This window comes from Gavialis gangeticus, unplaced genomic scaffold (genome assembly GCF_001723915.1).
Source record: "Gavialis gangeticus isolate Ggan-Ray unplaced genomic scaffold, GavGan_comp1, whole genome shotgun sequence".
NCBI classification, from domain to species: Eukaryota; Metazoa; Chordata; order Crocodylia; family Gavialidae; genus Gavialis; species Gavialis gangeticus.
In genome coordinates this window covers 135179926-135190744 of record NW_017729024.1, presented here as the reverse complement: position 1 = coordinate 135190744, position 10819 = coordinate 135179926, and the positions used below count along the sequence as shown (strand labels likewise).

Genomic DNA, 10819 nt, shown 5'->3' with positions numbered 1-10819 from the left:
GTGTGGCTGCCTGTGGGAGCTCCCAACTCACTGCTGCCACGCCTTCGCCGCCGCCACCTCCAGGAGCTCACTGTACTCCCCCAGCCCCCGGGGATGTGTGTTGTTCATGAATGCAGGGGATTTTTGTAGTAAAGAATGATGTGTTAATTGCCATGTCTGTCATTTAAACCATGCTGCAATGAGTAGCAATAATAACATAATCTAAATGTTGTTTTCCTCTCCCTAGCAATAATGGGAGGAGATTTTGTAAAGCTCTGTTCATAATTTGCATAACCCCTGCTTAGCAGTATGCCTACCTTAAATTTGGGTTTTTCTTTTTTTCCTTTTTAAAGAAACTTGCATGGTGCAGGTGTTTGACAGATAAATTGTTCATTACTGAAGCTGTACAAGCCTAAGTGAAATCTATTTAGCATTACCATATCAGTTTGTAGTAGACCATACTGCAAAATGGGGCTGCATAATTTTTACAGTTGGCTGCTCAGGAGAGTTACAGCTGTGAGAGTGCTCAGACTGAAATATGGTGCCTTGGTAGTTTTTCTTTCCTGTTTAGATTAAGACTGAAATTGTCACTGTTAGCAGAATGTTAGCAAGTATGTAATGCAGTGACTCACTGTGTAGCTGGCCTTCATTTTCTGTCACTGCTAGTCATTTATGTTCACAAATAGGTGCAAAGGCATAAACCTGCCCCTAATTTTAAAAAAAAAAAGTTTTTCATGGGACTTAATGTGTCCTATATTTACTACTGCTTTTTTTTTAAAGTTATGTTCATATCGGATAATGAAAGTTTCAATCCCTCCTTGTGGGAGGAACAGAGAAAACAGCGAGCCCAAGTGGCATTTGAATGTGATGAAGACAAAGATGAAAGAGAGGCACCACCCAGGGTCAGTATTCGCAAGTCCGTTGTAAATTTGTCATTCTTTTTTCTGTCTCTTCCTCTCTTTTCTGCATCTCTGGCTGTAGAGCTCTGTCTGCATTGATTAGGAATCAGCTAATTAAGTGCTGCCTATGTGGTTTCCTTTAAATGTATGCTACCATTTAAAGAGGCAGGATTGGGCATGCTTCTAGGCAGTACATCAGGGGTTGGCAGCCTACAGCCCAAGGGCCAGATTTGGCCCATAGACTCATTGGCTCCAGTCCGCAGACCCAGGGGGCTTTGCCTGAGCCTCACCACCCCATATGGTGAGGGGTTTTGCCTAGACGATGCAGCTGGATCAGTGGAGAGTGGTGTGGTTGACTAGTGGAGAGCACTGACAGCAGGGTCTTCAGCCATGCCACAGCTGGACAGCAAGTAGAAACAGTGGTGGCAGCAGCTGCCAGGTCGTAGAGCTCAGACCCAAACTGGGTAATTTTGTCCCACTGCTACAAAATGGTTGCCAATTGCTGCAGTAACACAATAAAGTTGTGCTTTTGGGAGCTGGGAAATTCAGCTTCAGTATACCAGCATTTATTTAAATATGTTCAAATGGCTAAATAGGTATCCACCACTTTTTAAAATTGCTTTATGTCCAACTCAAACCCTATTTAATAAATGTTTTAATTGTTGTTTATTTCTATGGTTACAAAGGAGGGTAATCTGAAGAGGTATCCAACACCATATCCTGATGAACTGAAGAATATGGTCAAAACAGTTCAGACAATTGTGCATAGACTGAAAGATGAAGAAACTGCTGAAGAAGTTGGCAGAGAGTCAAACAAAGAAGGCCAGCAAGTTTCAGTAAAAGACATGGGTGTAAAGGTTAGAATCAGTATCTTCTTCCAGTTTTAGCAGAAATTCAAAAGTTCTAGGACATAGACTTAATCCTTCTATTTCAGCCTTTTTTCTTAAAATATTTCAATGTGAAAAAATGTCAAATTAAAGAACAGAACTTCTGATATGTAGCATTTTAAAGAGCCAGCCAAATGGTTGGTTTGTGGCTGCTGCCCTCCGAGTCTAGGGAGCACTGAGCCCAGTTGAAGTTGGGCATATCACAGTGAGAATTTGATCCCCATAAAGTTATCTCCAGAACCTCTAGGCATCTGTTGCTTGCTCATCCTTAAGTTGGATCTCAGAGGACTTGGATTTTCCCCTTTCTGACCACAGTGTTTATAGGAGGAGTTAGAAAGGCAACACCAGGGAGGTATGTAGAAGATTATTTTTGGTAGATGCATGTTGAATCAGATAGGTAGTGAAGTGGAAGAACATTGTTGATAGCTGCTTATGTGTGTCAGTGTCAGTTTACCTGTTTCCTTGTCCAACATTTCAGATTGTAATTTCAGGCATGTATTCAGTGTGCTGTGGTTGTACCATTTTTTACTTTTTTCACTCCCAACCTGGAAATACATTAGTGAAGATACTCCAGGGCATCCATCTGCAGCCTTGTAAGCGTGCTAGAGGCCAGTGTTTTGAAAGCCACTACAGAGAGACGCTCTGGAGCCTCTACAATGTGTATTTCTGGTTTTAGAGTGTCTAAGTGGGGAGGTGAGATGTGTTTGAGAGTAGCTTGGCCAGTACATGCTGCCACACCTAATGGTATGTACTTAGCCCCAAAAGGACAGTAATAAAATAAGCCTATAGAAAATAAGTGTTACAATTGGATAAGAAAATGAAGCCAAGATGGTGTTTGTTTGTTTTTGCACTTGCTTCAGTGTTGAAAGTATTTTAGACCTTGAACTGGTCAGTGCATAGTTTTCCCAACATATAAACTGCTAGTTCTAATTTTAAAAAAAACACATTAATTAGTATAAACTGTTCATGGTTGTTTCCCTGCTAATCTTTTGTTTTTAACTGCTGTAGACTTCAGAAACTGGTCTGGCAAAGGGCAAAACAGAAGACAGAAAGCAATATTCTATGGGAAACTGTGTGCAGAAGCCCACTGAACCAGAAGCTGAGCACAACACTGGAAATTCACAGATGACTGCGCACATTAAAACCTTGAAGAACACAAAAACAATAGTCAACCATGAAGACATGCTTGAGGTACAGCATTGTGATGCACAGCCCAGCAGTCAGAGCTTTGTTAGTGTCTTATCAAATTTCTTCCTCTGAAAGCTAGTAATGGAAAATTAAATTGACAGTAGCAGAAAATGTCTAACCTGTAGTGCTATGAAACATGTACCTGCTTTTTAACAATGTAACATAGTTTTTTTTCTCAGATGTAACAATTTTGAAATGTGTTTTTATTTTTGTGCATTTCGTGTGAAACTGATTGAATTGGGCTGGGGGAGGATAAAATCTGATTTAAATGTGATAAAGCGCAGTTATTTAAACAGTGCAAAATATATATCATATCTTTGCTGGAGCCACCCTTGAGAATTGGAGTCAGCTTTATACTTTCCTACTAGCATGTTCCTCATTCTGACAAGCCACTGAAGTGGTTTCTAGAAATGTTGCTATTTTTTGAAATTTTCCCTAGAAAATATCCACAGACCTAATATTAGAGAAACACGTTGGTTGTTTAGCAATCACAGCAGCAACTTTCCAAAGCAGGTAGTATGCCAGTAACAGAAGAAGACAGCAGCTCCCAGAGGCTCAAACAGATGATGTATTAAATTCCTTATTTTCTATTGATTGCTGGAGCTTCAGTAGGTTTAGCTTAGTTCTATCTGAATTGAGGCATTGAATTGTTGTATGCAAATAAGTTCTCTAGTATAATATTAAAATCCAGGGGGAAAGGGGAATGTGATAAAGACAGCTGATAGACTGACTGTCCCAGCTACATTGAAGTGTATTTCTGTTTTGGGTGCAGAGGGAGGGGGTGGGGCAGTAAATCATCAGTTACTCTCACAATAGGGCATTATCCTTCCTTGCTACACCCTGAGGAAATGTGGAACAGAGCTATTAGTCAGGCTTTGTTAAGGAAAATGAGTTGCCCCTATAGCTTCCAATAAAATCCTGCAGGTTAAATTTCCCAAAAGACCTAAGGGGGAAAAAAAATCCAAGTAAAAAACCATTCAGCCTGGAAATTTCTATTTGTGGTTTCTCACCTAGGATGAGAGATTTGTTTAGTTTTTGGGCTATTCCTTTTTATAGTAGCCTCACTATTTTATTTATGGATAAAGAATATTTTGTAGTCAATGCTAAAGCTCCCACTGACTTCAGTGTGATTTCACTCCTTGTCCTTGATGGTCTTGAAATTCTTCCACTTAAAACAAGGACAGTGAGCATTTTTGGAAATTAAATTAAAAAAAAATCTGTAGTGGTTGGGAATCATGCCTTTGCCTCATATTCCCAAATCTTAAAGTAGTCATTTAAAATCAACAAATTGAAAGCATTTATTATTTAACATCCAGAGTGTTAACATACTACTGTAAAACTGAGAATCATGTATCCTGACCAGTGGTGGAATGGGGGACAGACCCACTGGTATGGAAGATACCAGATTAATCAAGGTACGTTCTTCCAGACTAGGGGAATTTGGGAGCAACTCTTGGGAATCTTTTCAGGGTCGGTCCACATGTGCCACTTCCTGAAATTAGTACTGCTGCACAGTTCAAGTAACTAAATTCTGTTAATGTCAGCTAGAAATGAAATATCCAACTAACATGGGAGGCAAGCATTCAATACTATGATTTGTAATATCTGCTTTCCCTGGGATTTCTGCAGGATGACCCATTATATAGCTGCACTTAACTTTCTTTCAGCAAACCTCTTCAGAATACTGCATAAATTTGGGGTTATTTTTGTTTCTGTTCTGTTTGCAGGAGTCGGAAGACCTTTCATCTGATGGAGAGATGAAAATGGCAGAAATGCGCCCACCATTGATAGAAACCTCTATTAACCAACCAAAAGTAGTAGCACTTGCCAATAGCAAAAAAGGTAAGAATACAGAACAGACGAACACAATCATACTGTTCTTATGGTTCTGCACAGTTCTCTGTGACTAAAATGGTAGGTATCCATTTTTGTGAAATAAGTTAAAATTAAACTAGCTAAAGATGGGATTTAACAAAAGCCTCTTTACCATCCAGCACAAAGAAGAAGGTTGATAAGTTCTTGTGACAAACAATGGAAGTATGGAAAAAAGCACTTATTTACAATAAAACTCACCTAGAAAGTCAGAGAAAAGGGCAAGTGGTCTTGTTGGTTGAATTTATATCCTTTTAATTCTTACTTGCAGCTCAATAAAAGCAGGCTCTTCTGCTGTTGAAGCTACTCATTTTGGAAAGACTTTGATACAGTGGCAAGCAAACCCAGCAGAGAAGTTTGCTTGTTCCAAGCAAATCCTACCCCAACATTGATTTTTGCTGTGGTGTTTCTGTTGTTTTTGCTTTAGTGCCAGTTACCTGAACACTTACCCCACAGCCTTATCCTGGGGTGATGCTGCTTCTCAAGCTTTTCATGCAGATTTGGTTTAGTAACTGCCTGCTTGCAGATGTTAAAAAACAAAACAAAATCCCACATAAACCAAAAATGGCACTTTAAACTCCGTGTGCTCCCACACGGAACCCAATGCATCACGTTAGATGGACCTAGCTTGCCCAATGTCTATATAGATCAGGTGCTTTAGTGGGGCTTTTTTGGTGCTTTTATCTAATAGCTGATAGACTTGGCTTTAGATGGAAGCACCAAAAAGCCCCGCTCAAACACCTGATCTATACAGATGCTCCAGAGCTGGGTTGAAGTAATGCTCTGCTTCTTCCAGTAAAGCACAGGTTTTTTTTTTAATATCTGCAAGCAGCTGTTGTTTCCAAAGCCACTTTGTTCACTCTTTTCCTTTCAAACGGAAATTTCAGGTTTTGAAAGTCAAATCTGGTTCTCTGGATGATGATTTTTCTAGCAAGGGTAACCATTTTGGCATGGCAGACCCAGATTTTGGGGACACTAAATATAAAACGTGGAAAAAAGGAAAAGCAGCTCTTTGTCTGTTCTTGACATTCTCCAATACCTATCAAGTTCATTTCCTTTTAGATACTCTTTGTAAAGAGATGAGGTGCTCAGGGCCATAGAGGGATAGTGGCATGGCTTCCTCCTGCTCTGGATCCACATATGGAAAGGAAAGAGGAGCTTGATAATTAACTATTATATTCTTAAAGGCTCTGATGGCTGGGTGATGCACTGAGCTAAAAGTGCTTGCTTGTGGGCAAAACTCTCTCTCTTTTTTCATCCAAAGATCTGAACACAACAGCCTGACAACTTTCCTTTTGTTACCCAAATTAACCACTTGAAGCCACACTTTCAATGTAGTATAAGACAGTGTATTTATACTCGCCTACAGCTGATTTAGATACACAGGACTTTTTTTTTTATGTGTACATGGATGTGGCTCCTTTGACCCATGCATGCGAATCAGGTTTTTTACACAATCATTAGAAGCCTGTATGCAGATGTTATTCAAGAACAAGCATGTGCAAGGTGTGTATAACTTAAATTTGGCCCTGCGTAGCTTTGAAGGCACTAGAAAAGTATTGGTTTACAATTAGGCATAAAAACACTGTTCCTCTTTTGTTGCTATATTTAGAAAATTTGTTTAGCAGAACTTGAATGTATCTGGAGCACATCCCAGTAGTTTCCAAAGATTCTTATCTTTCCAAAATGTTTTTTTAGCAGTTTAGCATCTATATAATGTTAGAAAACATCAATTTTGTGTATTTCCAAATTCAAGTTTCACATTATATAAAGCTGAAAAAAGCTAATGAGGCTTGAGTAGTACATGCAGTTGATTCATTTTATAAAAATAGAAACTTAACTTGATAGATGTTTCTTGCAAAAGATTTTATAATGTAGGATTGGTGCATGACCAATAAACCCAGAAAACAGTAGCAAGCTACATTTTAGTGTTAGACAAGTGCTGCATAGACTTACCCAGTTTTTCTTTCAAAAATGGGAACCACTGCCAAAAATACATTCCTGTAACTTATACAAACCAAAATGAACTTTGCAGAGGGACTTCATATGGTAGCTACAAGCCTGTTTAAGAGAGTATGAATACATTAGATTTTTTTTGGTGGAAGCATTATACTGTAAAAGAATACTTGGTGATTTTTAAGCAGACAAGGTTCTTTGGATGTAGGTGTGGTATCTTTTATTAGACCAACTAAATAGTTGGAAAAATTGTTCTTTGCAAGCTTTCAGGCGCAAACATCCTTCTTCAGGAATAAGGGAAGTCTGTCTGGTGATTTTTAAACAAGTTCAATATGTGCATAACTAAACAAAAACATTTTATTTTAGATGACTCTAAAGATGCAGATTCCTTATCAGATGAAGCCACCCACAACAGCAATCAGAATAACAGCAACTGTTCTTCTCCTTCTCGAATGTCAGATTCAGTTTCTCTAAATACAGACAGTAGCCAAGACACTTCACTGTGTTCTCCAGAAAAAGAAACACGCACTGCTGTAATTTCCAAAGTCAGGTTTGTAAAAAAGTGTATAGTACTAAACAGATATTTGAAGAGATATAACAAGGAAACTTTTTGCTTGAATTTTGGAATAAAATTGTTGTTATTGACCAGTCTGGATCTTTTATTTTCGTTGATTAAATAATTTAAGATACTTTCATGTTTCAAAAACTAATAGAATGGGACTCCTGAAATGTATCACAAAAGAACTTGATTATCTTATATATTTTTAAAGTAAATTTTAATATGCAAGAAACAGCTTCTGTGGCGTTAATATTAAGGAGCAATAATTGGATCCTTTGAACTTCTGTTTTTCTAATATATCTACAGAATACTTTCATCATGCCATTTAAGAACCTCCTATTTATGTTCACAATGATGCACAAGATCTCTGAAGCAAATTTTAATAAAGTGGGTTCATGCTCTTGATACTTTTTTCAAAGTGCTTTTTCTTTTTTCTTTTTTTAGGCAAGAAGATGAAAATTTGAATAATCTTTTGCAAAATGGAGGTGAATTAAGCATCATAGCAGAAGAAAAAATCAGTGTACAAGACAAGATTACAAATTTGACTGAATATGATTTAAGTATTGAAGAGAGATTAGTTCTAATAGAAAAAGGTGTTGATCTAAACACAGCCACTGAGGAATCTCACAAGCTAGACCAAATAAACATGAATATCAATAAATTGTCTAGTGAAGATACAGTGCAATTGCATGCTGTGGAAAGATTAAAACCACAGGAAACAGTGTCAGTAAAGGGCTTTTTAAACAATAACATGAAAGAAAAAACCGAGTTCTTGGAAAATGGAAATAAATATCCTGTGAATAAGGTGAATGGACATTCTGAGGAAGCATCACAGTCTCCAGGGCAGGATGAACTTAAGAGAAGCACTACAGTTGATACTGATCCTTCTACTGAGATACCTCTTTCAAAGAGCACTGAAGATCTGTCTCCACAGCGAAGTGGCCAAGTGGTGAAATCTCACAGCATCACCAATATGGACACTGGTGCTCTCAAAATATATGATATTGTCAATAACAGTGAATTCCAGCAGCCAAACTCAGTGGTAAAATCGGTATCTGCTAGCACAGATGGCAAAAATATAGTCCGAAGCAAGTCTGCCACTCTTCTTTATGACCAGCCTTTGCAGATATTTCCAGGATCATCGTCATCATCTGATTTAGTTTCTTGTACAAAAACTGTGTTCAAGTTTGATTCAAATCACAATCCTGAAGGTGCTAATGTGATTAGAGGATCAGTGGCAAGTGGTGCGCAGATGTTCAGTGTGCCTCAGTATAACATCCAGTATAGTAGCAGTGCAACAGCCAAAGATACCTTGTGGCCCCAAAAACAAAATACTCAAGTAGAACAAGGCAGCTTACCTCCTCAACGTCTCCCTAGGTCAGACAGCACAGAAACCTCTAATTACATAAAACATTCTGCTAACATGAATTTCTCCAATCATAATAATGTTCGAGCCAGTGCTGCATATAACATTCATCAAAGGCATATGGGTGGAAGGCATATAGAAATGTGGGTCGTTCCCCCAAGCAACAGACTTCTTCCAGGAGCATCCAGAAATACTCTTCAGAGACAAAGCAGTGTATCCTCCTCAGCTTCTGTGAATGTGGGTGAAACTGGACCCCCAAGACGCAACCAGATTCCTGAAGGGGACTACTTAACCTATAGAGATTTGCATTCAATAGGAAGAACTCCACCAATGCTGTCTGGTCAACAGAGGCCTCTTTCTGCAAGAACCTATAGCATCGATGGTCCAAATATATCCAGACCTCAAAGTGCTCGCCCTTCAGTGACTGAAATACCAGAGAGAACTATGTCAGTTAGTGACTTCAATTATTCAAGGACTAGTCCCTCAAAAAGATCAAACCCAAGGGTTAATTCTGAACATTCATTATTAGATCCTTCAGGAAAAAGTAAAGTCCCTCATGATTGGAGGGAACAGGTGCTGCGACACATTGAGGCTAAAAAGCTAGAAAAGGTAAACCTCTAATTTTTTTCTTTTCATTTTTCTGTCATCCTGTATCATGAAAATAAGCTGTGTAACCTGTATTTTGAGCTCTTATTTTCACTTTGCAATTATTACTTGCACAAAAGCTTCCTAAAAGGGACATTTTTCCCCAAAAATATAGGTAATTATGAATTTAAATATGCTGAACAGCTGAGAAAAATAATTCAATACCTGATTTATTAGCCCATTTTTTGCAAACAAAGGAAAACAGACCCTTTGTTTTCACATCCTACTTGCCAGCTTAGTTTGGCTAGTTTAGAAAGAATCATTATGTAACATTCCACCTTCCACCAAGCCAGAATGGAGGGAGCTCTAAGTGACTTGGGTTACTTGATTTTTATTGACATGTGATTATTTAAAGATTCATATTTAGTAAAGTATTCCCCTCATGCTGCTTTCTATTTTCCTCGTGCTTTGGGAGATTTTTTTTTCCGATCAAAAATAATACTATATGGGATAATTGAAAAGTTAAAGCTTGGGCCGTGTCAGATGCACATGAACCCCACAGACACAGGGTGCTGTGTACAGGGTGGGGAGGTGCACTTTAATTAGAGCGGCTCCAAGAGCTGCTCTGATTAAAGCGCCCAGAGCATCTTTTGCATCAGCTTCCCTGCACTGAAAAATGGCGGGGATGCTAATATACAAGATGCTGGAGTCTGCTGGAGCACAGCAATTATCATGCTCCAGCGGACTAGATTAATAAAGTCTGCTCCGACACACTGTAATTACAGCGCATCGGACCAGCCTCGCTCCATGTATATAGGCGCCCATAGATAGTGGATACTGATCTAAACTCCAGTTTTGGAACTTGAGACTAGAACATTTAGCCCTCTTGTTCGTTAAATCCCTGCTGATGTTACTTTAACTACCAGTTATGAAGGGGCATACTTAACATGCATGAAACTGCTTTTTGGTGGCTTTCTGTACAAAGTAGAAGCAAGTTGATTGCTGTGTTGACTGGTTACATATCGTCAGCAGATTTTAAGTTAGGGCAGAGTAAGGTCATCTTCCATGTTGCCCAGCATTTAGCCCTCTTGGGAAGAAGTTTTGGGCTCAAGACAGAATTTCATTGCCATGTTGCAAGCGCGCATTTCTTGTCCCTGAAAATATACTTGCGGGGGGGCACTGCCAGCCAGAGGTATCAGTTTATTTGCATAGGATGATGGGGTCTGCTGGGTAATGATTATTATGTTTTGAGATAACATCAGAACTGCAACACTAGTTCCCATGACCAAGAAGCTTAATTTTTGTGATTTCCCTACTTGCAGGATTAAGTGTAGATTCTGGGAAAGTGTCTGAGGTCTGACATCACATAGATTTTAAGGATCTTACAACAGCAAAGGGATGGGGAGGAATGTTCTAGAAACTAAGGACCATTGCCACATTTTGCTCTAACTGTAATACACACTTTTTATTTTGTCTTCTGTACATACATTAAACCAGGGGTGGACAAAATGTGGTCCATGGACCAGAT

General features: G+C 38.8%; 1 protein-coding gene across 8 annotated transcripts in view; it reads left to right on the top strand.

Annotated features, from left to right (window-relative positions):
• Nucleotides 1-10819, top strand: part of ERBIN (erbb2 interacting protein) — a 239031-nt gene that overhangs the window by 195100 nt on the left and 33112 nt on the right. For 6 of the 8 annotated variants that reach the window (XM_019517772.1, XM_019517773.1, XM_019517776.1 and 3 more), the window contains 6 exons: nucleotides 760-881; nucleotides 1565-1735; nucleotides 2774-2995; nucleotides 4681-4795; nucleotides 7148-7331; nucleotides 7785-9315. In XM_019517772.1, coding sequence (XP_019373317.1) covers nucleotides 760-881; nucleotides 1565-1735; nucleotides 2774-2995; nucleotides 4681-4795; nucleotides 7148-7331; nucleotides 7785-9315 — 2345 coding nt within the window. The remainder of the gene's footprint in view (nucleotides 1-759; nucleotides 882-1564; nucleotides 1736-2773; nucleotides 2996-4680; nucleotides 4796-7147; nucleotides 7332-7784; nucleotides 9316-10819) is intronic. The other 2 variants (XM_019517777.1, XM_019517775.1) reach the window with 1 other exon arrangement.